We start from the raw sequence: 17,586 nt of genomic DNA, 5'->3' as shown, positions 1-17,586 counted from the left end.
TTAGTAGCTGGGGTCTTTAACATCCCAATTAGCGATTAACAAACTATCAGGTTTACATATAACCCATCTAAATCTCTCGACTATGAATTTGCATCCACCAACTGTCTGTTTCATAACTTAATTTAGTGTTAAGGCCAGGACAGAATACTTAGAATACTTTAGGTATTAAATTCACATCTAATTTACATATTTTATACCAGGATTACAAGGAATTATTTCAGAACATGAAGTCCTGACTGAATAATTAGAATTTACTAAACTATGTGGGCAGGGTGAATACCATTAAATGATTCTTCTTCCCAAAATCTTTTATTATTATTTTAGAGTTTCGCCTCTCAAACTACACAGTGTTAGATAGCTGGTCTATGGAGAAATCCTGTTTCCTTTATTTGAAATAGCAAAAAATAAAAAAGAATAGTCTGAGACAATGACTTGATGAGGAAAGACACACAAGAAGGTTTGTCTCTCCCTCACTTGGGAAGATATTATTTAGCCCCTCAATTTAGTGATAAATTATAGTGATATATATAGTTAGTGTGCCCGTACAGTAGATTTGCAATAACAGCTAATTGTGTTTCTATTAATTTGGATTCTTAGAACTGGTTTAACATGAATAAACTATTTTGGTTAAAGAAAACACTATGGGGGTAGATTTACTAAAGCCTCTAAAAAAAGAAAATTGGAGGTGTTGCCCATAGCAACCAATCAGATTCTAGCTATCTTCTATCTAGTACATTCTAGAAAATGATAGCTACAATCTGATTGGTTGCTATGGGCAACACCTCCACTTTTCCTTTTAGACCAGGTTGAGATGTACAGATATATAATAAGCATATGATCTCAGTTGGCACCACATTTACCACAATTACACACATATATCAGTATAGCACACCTGACTATATCTAGTTCTGTGACATCTGAAGCGGATCTTGCATCCTGATGTAGTATTCACCTTCCTGATGTGTCTTGCGTTTGTTTGGAAGAGACCATTCGGAGTTATTGGGTTGGTTTGCTAGACAAACCACTCATCCCATTTGAGTGATTTATTAAGAGCTGGGAAGACAACTGACCTGATATTCCCTTTCTTTGTAATTTCTGATTGATGTACCTACCTCACTACCTGTAAGTGACATCTAAGAGTCAGAGCTGAATACTCAATTATCTGATTCCTAGCAAACTGGATTTTTGGCATTTCAGGGAAGTGCTGTGGCAGCACGGTGGCTCAGTGGTTAGCACTTCTGCCTTACAGCACCGGGGTCATGAGTTCAATTCCCGACCATGGCCTTATCTGTGTGGAGTTTGTATGTTCTCCCTGTGTTTGCGTGGGTTTCCTCCGGGTGCTCCGGTTTCCTCCCACACTCCAAAAATATACTGGTAGGTTAATTGGCTGCTATCAAATTGACCCTAGTCTGTGTGTCTGTCATGTGTGCGTCTGTTTGTCTGTCTGTGTGTGTTAGGGAATTTAGACTGTAAGCTCCAATGGGGCAGGGACTGATGTGAGTGAGTTCTCTGTACAGCGCTGTGGAATTAGTGGCGCTATATAAATAAATGGTAATAATAAAGTATTCAAAGGGCTATCCTTTGGGATGATATATCGAATATGTGACACTCCTGCACACTCGACTTCATATTCTAAAACTTTATAAAATAAAAGTGTAGAAACGAATATTCAGATTCCCCACCGCCCACACACACAGATAGATAAGGGGATAAATTGATATTGGCCTGGGTAGAAAAAACTATTTTTGAATCATATCTCTGCACGTGTACCTAAATATACTCCTAAGAATGTGCCTGTAAGCAACGATTCACCAGGCACGACAGCCTGGAGGAATATGACTGTGTAGAACACGGAGCAGGATTGTCAGTGGTGCCGACTGACAGATCTACAACTCGCCGCAACCAGCATCCATCAGACAGTTCTGCACAGCACTGTATGCACTGGAAATGTTCCATCCTATCCTGGTGGATCATTGCCTACGGGCGCCATGTGGTGGGAGGGGGAGCATCTCTGGGTTCACCTTTGAAAAAAAATAATAATTAAAAAATACTGTATTGTAGTAGGCACAGTTATTATTTAAACATATGAAAGGGTATTATGATTATTATTATTACCCAGTATTTAAAATGACAACCTGTTCTGCAGCAATATGGAAAATTGTAAACAAAACACAAAAAAACTGAAAAACGAGGGGTCCGTGGTAATATAACTTCTCAAACTCAAGGATAAAGAAACATAAGATAAATAAGTGAAATGTTTGGGTATGTATCAAAGTAAAAACGAGGACGTTTCAGCGACCAATGTTTTCTAACAATGGATTTATTTTACTGGATATGAATAGTGCAGAAGTTGGTTTCTTTTGTTGTCTTTGGATACAATACAGATCTGCTCTGTGCATTGGATACATTAGTATTCACAGAACAGTTCTGTGTTGTACCTAAGGGCAGTGAAAATAACACAGCCTAGAGGAGATAAATGTTTTAAAGAAGTCTCATGATTATCGCATCCATAGGGTGAGCAAGGTTTATGCTTATTGACTTTTGTCAATAAAACTAGAAAAAAATTAATTTCCTTTCTTCGTGACATTTAAAGCCAGTTCATGTGAGTACGGATACAATAAACTGGCTTCAGATCCTTATAGTAAAAGTGATTGTAGATGTGAGGGAGTCTGGTAAAATAAAATCTAATCAGAAGTTAATCTACGCAACACAATATTCTGATATCCACTTAACGTCTCTGATCAGATAACGCATTTCTTATATTACATGGGATATACTCAAGGGCAGAGCAGATGAACTGATAGAGTATTGTGTACAGTTATAGTGTGTCATTCCCTTTAAATATCCTCCATTCAAGACTCTACATCCCCCATTTGTCTGACTGTCCATTCGAACTGCACAAAACAACTGTCTGGATGTTTTATTCCCATGGATAGAAGCCAAAAAAAAAGGTTCCTTTTTTAAGTCAACAGCTAAAACCAATTAATAGACCAGTGTCCGCTGTCTGCCTTTGGCTTTCTTTACATAACACACTTCACAGAGCAGCGAGACGGGAATTCTTATTACTTGGGAATCATTTTATTCAAATTCACTTTTTTTTTAATTTTTTTACAACCTGCAGCTCCAGTTAATGTGAATTACAGTGATATAAAATAAAGCCATTATCATCTTAACTTCAGTAATGGCGATTATAAGAAAAAGGGACCTAGCCATTGTCCAAAGTGAAGTCGCAGTTGAAGTAATTGACTTAATATAAGTTATGTTTAGTTTAGATAGTTACCCTATGGCGATAGAATGCTGGTGTGAGATGGAATTCCGTTGTGCTTCGTAAGTGTGTATCAAGTGAATGAATAGTGTAGTGTGTGGATTTTATTGGTGTTTGTGGGTGGAAGCATGCAGGGAAAACACAGCAGATAATGCCATTCAGAGCCCAGGCTGAGCGATTGGGTCACATGGGGACAAATGAGCGCCACGGGCAGTATTTTAGGAGAAGAACAGAAACATTTTAATTAACAAAATGTGGGTTGTAAAGTGGTGGACGGTTTCACTGCTATGTGATGTTTACTCTTCTGCACCGAGCGCTTTTCCGGCTTTGTTTTCCTCTCCGCACACCGGGGCGCACTTCTAGTTCACAGTGGTGTCTTCGGAGAGTAGATATGCGCCTTGATTTGCACTGAGGGGGATCATCTAAGTGTGTTGGTGCAAAACCAAGGTCGATTGCCCTACGCATCCAGCGTTTCATCAATTAGATCAAAGTGTCAGACAGGGCAACGGGACAGCGGATGTGGCCAAGCCTCAGTTATGACGTAGCCATAGTATGATGGGGCGTGACCACACTGTAAAGCGCTAGGCCGTCCGTTATGTTTGTTATAGTTTGTAACATTGTTTAAAATACTTCACAGTTGTCTACTCTTCCGGAATGTCCGGAAGAGATCAGAATTTTTGGGTGCTCTCCTGGACTCTCGGGAGAGCATAGCAACCTCCTGAATCCTGCCCTCTTTGTTGGTGAAGTGGGTGGGGACAGGGCTGATTGCGTCATCCTGGCCCCCCGCTTTATAATAGGCCAATATTGATGTTGTATAGCAAGGGACGGGCCTAATGATGTTATTAGCTCCCATGACACGGCCAACTTTGGGGATCTACTGGAGGGGTGATCTCCAAAGTTGGCAAATATGTCTGATTTGTTATTACATATGGATGTCTCTTTGATTTAATGTACTGTTTAAACTTATTAGTGAGATTAAGGGTAACATGCGGCCCTTGAAGTGCATCAAGTATCTGTTATATATATCAATGGGACAGTGTACCCCTCGCATGGTTGGTACTACTGTCACAAACTTACATAGAGAGATCTGGGTGGTCAAACATAAAATAGGATAACACCAAAATAATGTCATAAACAGGATAACAGCTAAAAACTAGTATAACGGTCAACACATAGGTACATCTGCTAGTTGACTGTGACTTGTTTTGTGAACACCCATGGACGGCAGCAGGTCTGTCTGCACTGAATAACTATATTCTATCTGCATTACATCAGCGGTTCTTTGTCAGACACCCATAATACAGCAACTACTGGCAAACAAAGTGTCTGAACAATGTACTAAACCAAACTACGGGAGCCCTAGAGGCTCAACTGCCAAACAGACATGACAGGCTACAGAAGCTGAGGAGGGACAAACAAGTTAGCAACAAAACACAATGTTAATGAACTGCATCCAAATATCTGACACCACATGCATAAGTCGCTGCTTGGACATGTTTACAGCTGTGTATAAGAGGTAACCGGATATTCTTGTGTGTTCAGGATTTTGCTGCTAACTTTAGGGCACAGAAATATCTTGGCCGTGATTTATCCAACTTTCACTGTAAATCTTCAGTAAGTTATCCTGGAAAAGTACAAACTTGTGCTTTGAATTGTAAGTTTTATACTATTACTAAAATATATACTGCAGGCAATTGTAAAGATTTAGTGCTTCTTACTCTTCTTGTTCAATCCCCGGTGACCTTATGGAGGGTTTCTTGATTTACTGACTGCACTAGTAGCCGACCTAAAGGCACCTGTCTTCTGTGATGTGATAATAATTCATACTGTGCTACTGGTGTCTTGTCCTATCAGGAAAGGTGCAGGTTATCATCATTATCAACATTTATTTATATAGATCCAGCATATGTCGGAATGATTTACAATTGGGAACAACACAGTAATAAAATGAGACTGGAGTATACAGGCAGACAGAGAGGTAATAAGGCTCTGTTCACAAGCTTACAATCTATAGGACAATGGGAGATTGATACATAAGTGCTACATGTTGCATATTGGTCCAGCTAAAATGCAAAGGTAAAAAGTTCTTAGTGCGCTATATGATCCAGTCCATATGTTGATCAGAGGGTTGTTGTCTTGTGTGAACTGTGTAAAGAGTGGTAATAGGGTAATCTAGGGAGATTAAGGTGGTGGTTGAGGAATATTATAAGCTTGCCTGAAGAGGTGGGTTTTTAGAGAACACTTCAAAGTTTAAAGAATAGAGGAAAGTCTTACTGTGTGAGGGAGTGAATTCCACAAAGTGGGTGCAGCCCGAACAAAAATCTTGTAACCAGGAATGGGGCAGGTAATAAGAGTGGATGAGAGACGCAGATCTTGTGCAGAACAGAGGTGTCGAGTTGGGAGGTATTTTGAGACAAGTGAGGAGCTGTATGTTGGTGCAATCTTTTTGATGGCCTTGTATGTTATTAGAAGTATTTTATTTTGGATTTGGTGAACAACAGGCAACCAGTGTAGAGACTGACAGAGTGGTTCAGCAGTGGAAGAATGATTTGCAAGGAAAATCAATCTAGTTGCTGTATGTGGGGTAGGATTTACTGTCATGTTGTCAACAGAAATTGAAATGTCAAGGTGTATGGGTAAAGAGTGTCACCCATAAAATATCCCATCATTTCAGTAATTAAAATAATGCTATGTCCTTTTATTTACTAACCCTGAACTAGAGAAGAGCGAAATGACAGCGACATTTGACATGAACCAAGTTTTTGCGTCAGAATAGGCCGTTCCAGAGAGGTACGATGTTCCGGTGATAAAATCTTTTCAGCGGCCATTGCGCAATGTATTTGGAAAATGTACCGGCTTATTGTACAGTCAGGTTCTAAAGTGTCCACAAATTCCCCACAACAATGTCACCTTGACTTGCATGATGTTACATATGGGCGGTCTTGGCTTTTGAAATGCCCTGCACCACAATCCCATTATGAAAGACCCCAATGTGTCTCATGTATGGAATCTCACAGCTGGTTTGGTGGCCCACGAAGGAGCCATAATTGGTTCTCCTGACCAGGACTAATGTCTCCTCTTGTGGTTTTCATAGTAAATCCAATGTTACAGAGTGAACACAGTCCATTCACACAGTCTATGGGCCTGATCTACGCAAGCGCATTAAGGACGCACATCTACGTACCTTACGCATGCCCCTTTGACTTGAGTTACATTGATCTTGATACAAGCTAGCTATGACACTTACATTTTGCATACACCTGGCGCAGGTTTTGTAGCTGATGATGTTGATTATCACATCTTTGATTTGGCCGCACCTATACGCCAGATTTAACCTTTGCTTATCTCAAGATTTGTGCAATTGAAAATACAGACATGGAAATGCAAGTGTGTCAGCGCAGTTTTGCCGATGCGCAAATGGGCCATACTTACGCTTAACTCTAAATCCGGCCCGATATGATGTGATTGGTTGGTGTTGGCTTCTAACCAGAGTGACCAGCCATCCATAGGGTACCCTGGATTTGCGTGCTTTGATCTCCTTACGTCATCTGATGCTTCTTCATAAAGATATTGTGGCCCCTGGTAGTGACAATACAAACCGATCTGCTATCCCGGTTCTTGTCACAGTCACTGTTTATGTGCAGCACAGTGGCTTAGTGGTTAGCACTTCTGCCTCACAGCATTGGGGTCAAGAGTTCGATTCCCGACCATGGCCTTATCTGTCAGGAGTTTGTATGTTCTCCTTGTGTTTGTGTGGGTTTCCTCCGGGTGCTCTGGTTTCCTCCCACTCCAAAAACATACTGGTAGGTTAATTGCCTGCTATCAAATTTGACCCTAGTGTGTGTATTGTGTATGTTAGGGAATTTAGACTGTGACTAGTGACTGATGTGAATGAGTTCTCTGTACAGCGCTGCGGAATGGCGTTATATAAATAACTGATGATGATGATACAGCAAAAGGGGCGTGACTTGTGTTTGTGGCTCAACGAATCAGAGGTGTGGCCAGGGAATTGGGCATGTTGACCATTGAATTGCCCCTGAAAAATATTGTGTTGCCCACCACTGTGTTGTACGTGGTACAACATATTATATTATATTATATATACCATGTTATTAATATTATTAAACGTTAGGTGACCCCTTATCTTGAAAGAGCAGTCACATTACTGTTGGTAAATAATCACTTTCCCTCCCGTGAATTACCTTCCAGTTGTGCTAATCTCCAGCCATGTTGAAGCCCCCCGGACTGGTGACAATTCCAGTGATTAATGCCCCACCTGCTGTGTATCGTTCATCACCTCACCTGGCGGCTGCTACCAGTGAGGAGAGAACATTTCAGCGCCCTCAAAGTTTTCTTTATTTCCTGGAGGAAAGAGTATTTTTCCCATTGTATATCTGTATTTACCAACCATCAACATCTGCAGAGAATGTCTTCTCTCCGCATGATAAAATGTGTCTGGAAACCGCACACAGTAATTAATCAATTTACAATAGGTTTCCGTTCAGAGCGGATGATGTTTGTAGATCAGGATAATACTCATTTGCTTTATTCTTAAGTGAATTTGACAGCAGATTATAATCACTGGTGGAATGAAGGATGAAGGACAAAAAATGTTTCACTGCGTTTTGGAGTGTATGTGGGATCTAAGGACATTTTAGGGTTAGTAGAAGCATTTTGTGGCAAGTGGCTGATCTGTTGGCATGTGGAAGGTCTGAGGGGCATTTTGGGATGAGCCAGTGACTGATATGGGGTTGCGAATGTCATTTTGGGGTTGTGTGGTTTTTTTTGGGTTTTTTTTAAACTAAAATAAGGGTAATGTGTGGCCATTTAAAGGTTGCACATGGGACCCTTGAAGTGTAATCATTGCAGTATGCTGTTCACACATAAACAGGAGCAGTTGCGCAAAATTAGGCTCATGATACCACAAAATTATTATGTCGGCTGCAATTTTTCAGCTTTGTAAATGGCACGTAGAGGTAGATCTATCAAACCTTCTACAATGGAAAAGTGGAGGTGTTGCCTGTAGCAACCAATCAGATTCTAGCTATTATGTTCTAGAATGTGCAAGATAAATGATAGCTAGAATTCAATTGGTTGCTATGGGCAACACCTCCATGCTTCCTATGTAGATGGTTTGATCTACGTCTTAGAGTATTAGTCATTTTTATGCAAAAGCATCATTATAAAATATTTACTAGATTAGCTGCATTATGAGCAGATTGTTTAAACAATATGCATCAAATATTTAGTGAAAACCTCAATCTCTTTTTTTTTGCAAATCACAAAACTCGCAGACTGCCAGAATTCTGACATCGTTTGTTGTTTTACTTACTGCAATAAATATTTCTGTTTGAATGGTAGTTTTGTGTGTTGGAAACACATAGATGAGAGATTTGTCAGACAGCTTGTAAAAACACCGCTCTGCTGGTTCAATGTTAGTTTGTAGAGAGGGTTTTGAACTGCATTGTTTTGTTTCAGCGTGGTTTGAGATCATCAGAGTCGATAACTCTTATTTCTGAGAAGTTCCCTGGCGGCGACAAGTAGTATCTAAACCTTTTATTAGCTTACACACTTTTTATTATACAAAATAATATTTATGGGAGGTTTATGATGACCTATAGCCTGTATGAGTGGAGGGCTATAGGTACGGACATAAGGCAGCTCCTATATGACTCCTTCTCATTCTCAGCTGGCAATAATCCTGCAATGTGTCTTATAAAAGAAAATATTGGTGTCAATTATTGCAGATCTTGCCAGTCGCACCTCAGCTTGGTGATTGTAGACTGGAAATGGTTTAGGATTAGTGTAACAACAACCAACTGCAAGGTTCCGAGGGCCGGGAGCCAATGACAGCGGGGCGTGGGCTGGGTGCATATGAAATACATGAGCACAAGTAGTCCTGTATTGTGTTAACCAATGGAGCAGATACAGGATCAGTTTAGTACTGTAAAACAATAAATTCTATTTATCAGTAATACACATTAATGACACATTTTGAACACCAATGGTCTGATTCATTATGGAAAGGAAAGCAAAGAAAATGAGTAACTTTGCACCTTGGCAAAACCATGTTGCATTGGAGGGGGAGGTAAATTTTAAATGTGGGGACAGATTTATAGTTGGGGTAGAGCATGTCCTAGATCAATTTTTAATGTCAGTGTTAAAAAAAAGCTATCAAGTATTTGCATCCTACATGAAAAAACAGCCAAAATAATAAACTCATTTGCACCCCTTGTATTGTAACATGGTTTTGCCAACGTTCAAAGTTACTCATTTTTTGCTTTACTTTCCTTAATGAATCAGGCCCAAAGACTCCATCTTCAGACAACATTTACCCCATTCTTGCTAACTTTGGTATATTCTTCTCCGGTTGGTCTGGGGTGCAGGTGGGCGTTTGGGGGCGGGGCCCAGCAATGTGCACGATAAACTATTGAAGTGACCAGGAAGCGGGAGGTTGCTCTGCTCTCCTGGGAGTCCGGGAGCACTCCTAAAAATTCAGGAGTCTCCCGGACATTCCGGGAGAGTAGGCAACAATGATTTCCCCAAGCTGTAACATCAATCAAACAACAAAATCACACACCCCTCTAATCCTGTGATATGTAACCACTGGTCACCAGATCAAGGGTAGATGTACTAAAACTTTACTAAAAAGGAAAAGTGGAGGTGTTGCCCATAGCAACCAATCAAATTCTGGCTATCATTTATCTAGTACAGTCTAGAAAATGATAGCTAAAATCTGATTGGTTGCTATGGGCAACATCTCCACTTTTCCATTTTAGGTGTTTGCTTTTTTTTTTTCAAGACTGCACTAGAAAATGGACATCAATCATTTGATTTCAAACATACTTGATGGTGATTATTTCACATTCTGCTAAACACACATTTGGTGACTGAAACTTTGTTTTTTGTATAATCATGATGATCATGCAATAAAAGCATAAAACTCCCTTTGCCTGTTGTGACCCATTTTTATTCCTTTTCTGACTGCATAGTGGTTGGAAATATGCAACAATAATGTGAGATAAATGATGACGATCTATAATAATAACAATGTGTTTCTTTAACAGATACAAGATATTGTTACTCTCAGCACGTCATGGATGCCTTGGAGGAAAGTTTGTCGGTGACTAAGCGCTGTGCCCCATTGGAGCACTGTCTGGACACAGGATGCAGGGAGGCGGGGCATCAGGGTCACAAGGTATGAATCTACATCAATATCAAGCCTGGCCAATCACAACACTGATTACAGACCACAGCGTAGGTCAGACTCACGCCTTCCAAAATAACCAGCAGCATAGAGTTATTTTGTACATGAAATGGAAGTTCCCAGCTGTTCCCGATTGTAAATGATGAGTTTAAATAGCTTGTGTCCATTATGGAAAAAACATAAAAGCTACATTAAAGGATATATCTGTTAAATAAAAATACATTTTTAGACACCAGCCCCCTTCCTCCATCTAGCAGAACTGTGTGGACCCCATGCCAGGTACTCCAGCAGTTATGGAGTACCCACATCCAGTAGTGATGCATTGGATCCTCTCCCTGAACCTATAACACAGAAGATTTGAACAGTGAAGTGAAGACATTGGATGCCCACAAATATTCTCATGACTGAATAAATATAATTTTTGGTTTGATAGATCCTTCAATAACTGAGCTCCACTGAATTCTGCAAAGAAACTTGATCATCTAGAGGAGGCTTAAAGAGCTCAAACAAATCACCTGTGTGAAACTGGCCACTTTATGCAGTGCATTATGTATATGTAATTGGAGTTCCTCGATATCCTCTTTTGCACAGGAGTGAGGATGCAGAATATACAAATAGATGGACTTGGCGTCTGAGCCGGGTGATATACTGCTTTACCCTGATTCCCAGGTTGTCTCCTATGTCACAGCTCCAGTAAACTACCTGGGAGGGAGCTTACAGTGTATGCAGATAGCTGGACACGCCTCTCGAGTCAGGCCGCATTCTGTGTTCTGCTTACTCCAGGGATCTTCTTCATACCGTTCCCCTGCCTCGCGTGCGCCGGCGATGCAGGAAAGACATAAATAGGAAGCTATCTGGGTAATGGGCGTAATGCAGTATGCAAATACGGTGTTTGTTTTACAAGCATGCAGAGTGCACAGTGCACTGTGTAACAAAGGCCATTCTCCCATAGATGACAGATCTCTTAAAGCAACCTGTAATAGTCTTATTGCACAACTAAACCAGCTAAAAGCTTGCAGGGCATGCTGGGAATTGTAGTTCTGCGATAGCTGTAGAATCACAGGTTGACTATCTATGATCTGTTGCTTAAATGGACCTGTCACATAGACATAGTGGATGGCCAGCGGAGGGCCGGAAAATTTTAACCCTGGGGGCAAGACTCTACTCAGCAGCCTATTAGGAACATTTTAAAATAAATGAAAAAGCAGGTGACCCAGTGACTCAGCCCAAGGTAGCCCACTATGGCACCGACCCGGGAGGCAGATGCCCCCCAGCCCAGCCTGCCCCTGGTGGGGGCATCCATTTTTGTGGGCTGAATCAGTATGTAGCCTAACAATGTATTAGAAACCAGCGACATCTCCTGACATGTTCATGGTACTGTTTCCGAGTGAATTGATTGGCTACATTCTCATGAATATTATTTCAGGCCACAAAATGGCTACTTACCGTATATACTCGTGTATAAGCCGAGTTTTTCAGCACATTTTTTGTGCTGAAAAAAGCCCCCCTCGGCTTATACTCGAGTCCCACTTACCTGGTCTCCGTTTTCCAGTCTCCCCCGCTCATCTGCAGGCATCTGCAGCCTCTGTGGATCACTGTCAGCCACCATTTTATTGTAGCCCGTTTTTGTGTGTTCATTGCACATGGAACAATAAAGTTAAAAGAAAAGGAGCCTGTCAGTCAAAGCTAAAGACCGGGACATTTCCATCTAGCCCCGCTGGTCAGAGACACATGTGAGTACCCTGACTTGTCCACTGCAATTATTTGCAGCAGTTTTATAAAGTCCAATATTTTCATTTTTTGTCACCTATTAATAAGTATCTGAAGATTCTTTTGCATAACTGTGAAATCATTGAAAAGTCTAAAAACATCCCAAAATTCAAGTATAATAAGGATTAAATCACACAAAGCAAATTGTATTGTTCTGTTAAAATGTTTCTTCCAGCAAACAAAATCAAACTTATCTTTATCTGAGCTATTATATCAAATTCTATTTAGTGTATGTGCAGCATCTTTTGCATTACTAAAGCCTAAATTACTGTACACTTAGGAGTAACTGCTCATCACCTTCTAAAGGCGAATAAACTTAACTGGCACATGTATTTAGTATCCACAGACTGTCTCATTGATTTATATATTAATGATCTGAGTTGTCTTTAGTGAATGTTATTTATATCTGTGTTCACCTATTAGGCTTGATACCAAGTGCAGATGATTTAGTTTAACCATTTGTGTACAATTTATTAGAATATGGGTATATATTATGTACTTATATAATTTTATTGATGTTTAATAACAATAAATTTTGATATATTCATTTACAACCTCACATTTGTATTATTGGGAGCCCAGTGTTAACGATATCCAGCACTGTTTTTATTTTTGAAATTTACCAGTAGCTGCTGCATTTCCCACCCTAGGCTTATACTCGAGTCAATAAGTTTTCCCAGTTTTTTGTGGTAAAATTAAGTGCCTCGGCTTATATTCGGGTCGACTTATACTCGAGTATATACGGTAAGTTTGGATGAAAATGGAAACCACTGAACAAGAGGAAGACATCTTATTTCAGTAATCTTTAAACCAGTTACACAGAAATTTAATTGCTTTATTTTTTATAATAGAATATTTAACATATCCTATTCTGTAGGGCATTGTTACAAAATGGGATCACCATTTTCATTAAAGCAATTGCATTAATTAAATGCTTGAAGTAAAATGAAAGTAATCAGGTTTAATGTAAAAATAACATGTATTCGCTTTGTTCCCCCAGATGTGCACTTCGTGTTGTGAAGGGACTATCTGTAACATGGCTCTGCCCAGGAACGAGACCGACGCCATCTTTGCGACAACATCTCCTCTGAGCAACTCACAGAGACATTCTCCTCAAAGCTTCAGCCTCTTATTCTGCTTTTTATACACTCTGCGGCTTTTAATAACGTAGACTTCAAATCCAATCATGGACCAATCATTAAACTGTAAATAGGTTTTTATTTATGCTACGTTCAGAGTAACGTAGGGTGTACATTTGTAGATAATCCCTTTTTTATGCTCTGGTCATTTACATTGGATTGTTTTGCCAGAACAAATATATTTTTACTTGGCGGCTATTAATGTTTATGTAAGTCTTGTAAGACCAGGCAATGGCTGCCTTGAGGATTTTTTTCTAATAGACATGAGAAACAAACTTAATTTACAGTTACTTCTTAAAGTGGTCCCGTTGTCTGCACCTAGTGCAGGCAGCCATTTTGTTGGCTGAACTGTTATTAACTATGCAGTCTATTCACTGATGTCACTGGTTTCTGTTGAACTGATTGGCTGTATTTTCAGTGATGTCACTGGTTTCTGTTGAACTGATTGGCTGTATTTTCAGTGATGTCACTGGTTTCTGGTGAACTGCTTGGCTGTATTTTCAGTGATGTCACGGGTTCCTAGGGATTAGGCCGCATTCTCAAAATGGCTGCCTCCACTGTTTTTAGGTGATGGGTGCACTTTATATTTGACTGGCACATTAAATGTTTTATGTTTAAGAGATGCCAGAAAATAACAACTAGTAACTTTGATTGCCGGAAGCATTACCTGAAGTACTTTGTTTCATAAGATAATGTAAATCAAATCCGTCATGTGACGGGACAAAGAACCTATCACCTGCCCATAATAGACGCAATTTATGAAGGAAAAAATAACAGAGAGGTAACCTGCAATCCTCTGTGTTGCTTTACACGCAGTTGAGTCACATTTTATATTTCCGCCAAATCACATGGGCTTGCGGCACAAGATGGTGGCATTTGCAGAACAGCAGAAGTTTGCTCCACCTGATATGGGGTTGGGTGGAGCTGGGGCGCACCTTACTAAGTCCACAGTCAGTGCCTAGTTTTGTTTAGTAGGGCAAAAATAAGATTTCATTGGGCTGAGCAAGATTATTGAAGTGAGATAAAGATGTGGAGGGGGGGGGGATTTTTAAGGCGTTTCCTTGCTGTGTGGAGGGAAGTGCAGCCATTCCCTTCGCGCAAACTTGATTGCTGCAGCAGCTGATAGCTCGGATCTCTAGTCTTTAAAATGACGCGTTTCGCACCTTCCAGTAGCACTTTGCCCAAAGTAAAAAGAAAAAACACCCAGAAGTGCCATCACTGTCATGATTAATTTAAGCCATAAATGAAGCTAAACCGAGCAGTATTTTAGCTGGAAAAGTTCAATGTATGGAAAGGTGTGTTTGTCACGTGGCAGGAGGGTGGAAGAGATGTAACGTGGCAGGAGGGTGGAAGAGATGTAACGTGGCAGGAGGGTGGAGGAGATGTAACATGGTAGGAGGGTGGAGATGTGGAGTGTTTACATTGTTGGCCGGTGCAGCCTCTCCAGATGTTTTCTCCTCCCATAGCAGTCGTGTACCGTGATCTAGGTGCACTGGGGCAACACCGAGGCATTTTGCGCCAGCTACAGCCAATATATGCCTCAGTTACGTCACAGTGATTTGTGAGGCAGAATATCGTTTTAACTGTCTGCAACCCCTGCGTACAGGCAGGGCCGGTGCTAGGATCCCCGGCACCCTAGGTGCAATTTTGAAATCCGCCCCCCCCAAAATAAATCTGCCACCCACCCCCAAAATATCCACCCCCCCAAAAAAAAAAATCTGCCACCCCCAGCCCAAATATCAGCCTCCCAGAACTTTCCTTACCTTAAACTCCATGACGCTGCTCCTCTCTGCAGGGTCCCGTCCCTCACTGACACTGTCGGGCCCTGATGATGATGTCAGGCCCGACAGTCAGTGAGGGGAGGGGGAGTGGAGGAGACGGAGGTGTGCCCGCCTCATCTGCTGTTCCGGAGCACAAAGTTTTGCTTGGTAGGAGCAGAGCAGGTGCTGAGCCCGTTCAGTATCTGCGGGCTGTTGCGGCGATGGTGATCCATAGCGGGCATACCTTCCATGGCCGCCGCACAGTTTTACAGTAAAAAGTATATCTGTTTTTTAATCCTGTGGCGCCCTTCAGAGCCCGGCGCCCTAGGCAACTGCCTAACGTTGCCTAATGGGAGCGCCGGGCCTGCGTGCAGGTGACCGGTTCAATTTAAAATACAAGCACAGGCTTTATAAACTGTTATCTTTGTTGAGACAAATAAGAAAAACATTGTAATGTGTTATTGTAATTTCCAAGTTATGGAGCCCGACCCTGTACTGGCTGTGTGCCCCTGGCGAGTGCTAGCTTTACCTCATCGTATCATGCTATTTCCCCATCCTGCCTCCTAAACGCTGCTAACACCCTGAAGACTATTTGAAGACCCACAATCCTTAGTGTCAGAGATATGTAAATTAAGTCACATGACATGGATCACAGCACAGGTCTGCAATGGTTAAAGACAAAGTACTTCATACTGTCATGAAAGTTTGAGCTTTAGACTTTTTGCTTCTGTGAACGTGAAAGTGTGGACCGCAGATCTGCCATCACCAACATTCATTATCTATACTGCACTCTGTATTAATATATCCTTCCCGTAGACGATTCCTGGAAGTCCTTTACTGTGTAAAATGTCCTTTTAATTTCTTATGTTATTCTCCAAAACCTGCTTACACAATGAACAAATGAGATTATGCACTTAGTAAATAGGTTCAAACAAACAACAGGGTCTGTAAAAAAATCTTTCTAATGTATCACTGTTTAGTACCTCTCACCCGCTGTCTGGGACCTGTGTGAAAACTTATATTAAAGGGGAAAAGGTGGCGTTGCCATAACAACCAGTATGATATCTGCTTTTATTTTTATAGTATAATAACAGAATTTGATTGGTTGCTATGGGCAACACCACCTTTTTCCCTTACACCAGCTATCTATTGTATGTAACAAATAATTGTTTTTGCCTAAAAACAAGTGTAGATTTGACAAATTGTCTCCAGAGCAGCGTTTGTCTTATAACTGTGCAGTGTTTGATGACATGTTGTCCTGTCATCTAAGATATAGGGGTTCTGTCTGGTCTACCCACAACCCTCTCTTTTCTCAGGGTAGTTACAGCGACTGGGACACCTGTACTACTAATTCCTGAGGTAGTATTACAATCAATACAGAAAAAGCCTATGTGCTTGTGTTTAACACCACCCTGGGAGTGGTCATTCTGATTGGCCGGAGGGCTGAAAATGGTGCAAAAATGGCCTTTGTACCCAGCTGCCTCACTCTTCCATCGCTCCAACAACTTTTTCCCCTCCTGCTAGAAAGATGCTTCATTTATGTGTGACAACATATATATATAGTCATGGGGTATATTTACTAAACTGCAGGTTTGAAAAAGTGGAGATGTTGCCTATAGCAACCAATCAGATTCTAGCTGTCATTTTGTAGAATGTACTAAATAAATGATAACTAGAATCTGATTGGTTGCTATAGGTAACATCTCCCCTATGTCAAACCTGCAGTTTAGTAAATATACCCCATAGACTTGCTGTCACCTAGAATGGGGGAATATACGATCCCCTTTGAATTCCACCTATCCTGTACAATGTATTATGGGCTTTCACATACTGCCACTAAATGGGATGTATTTATTAAGTTCCCTGAACTTTAAATAGACTACGTTAATAGCACAGCGATGTAGATATTATAAAGTGTAATATACTTGTATTATTCCTGCGATGTACAAACATATTTATTTGTTTACAACTGTATATATTGTAAAGCTTTGTATTTTTGTTACCTCTCTTGTTTATAAATTAGCTGCTGCAATGTTAAATTTATATATATAAATAAACACATCCATATTTAAGGTCGTTTGTGTTTTGGAACGAGACACTTTATTGCTAAAAGGTTCCACTTAGAGTAGTTCATCTGTCCACTTGGAGAATTTGTGACAGAAAAGTGAGAGCTTTGAACATACATGGGAGATCACGGGGGAGAAGTCATGTGACGGGGTAGAAGGGGGCGTGGTGATGGCGTTGTGTCACCATAGCCCCGCCCCACTATAAAATGCCAAAATTAACGGCTTTGAATAGTGAGGGCAGGGCTTAATGATGCGATTAAGCCCCGCCCCTGCCATTCAATGCCATGAATTTCAGTGAATCCAGGAGGTTTGCCTACTCGTCCGGGAGTCAGGGAGGACTCCCCGGAGCCTCCCAGGAACTCTGGGAGAGTAGGAAAGT

General features: G+C 40.9%; 1 protein-coding gene across 1 annotated transcript in view; it reads left to right on the top strand.

The window, feature by feature from the left end:
* The window catches only part of LYPD6 (LY6/PLAUR domain containing 6), a 46,733-nt gene extending 29,549 nt beyond the window's left edge, over positions 1-17,184 (top strand). Inside the window, exons 5-6 of the mRNA XM_075180916.1 lie at positions 10,333-10,463; positions 13,243-17,184. Of these exons, the coding sequence (XP_075037017.1) occupies positions 10,333-10,463; positions 13,243-13,413 (302 nt within the window). The 3' untranslated portion in view covers positions 13,414-17,184. The remainder of the gene's footprint in view (positions 1-10,332; positions 10,464-13,242) is intronic.
* The last annotated feature ends 402 nt before the right edge of the window (positions 17,185-17,586 follow it).

The sequence above is a fragment of the Mixophyes fleayi genome, chromosome 7 (assembly GCF_038048845.1).
Source record: "Mixophyes fleayi isolate aMixFle1 chromosome 7, aMixFle1.hap1, whole genome shotgun sequence".
Lineage (NCBI taxonomy): Eukaryota > Metazoa > Chordata > Amphibia > Anura > Limnodynastidae > Mixophyes > Mixophyes fleayi.
Note: the sequence above shows the minus strand (reverse complement) of the source record. Positions and strands in the feature narration are given on the sequence as shown.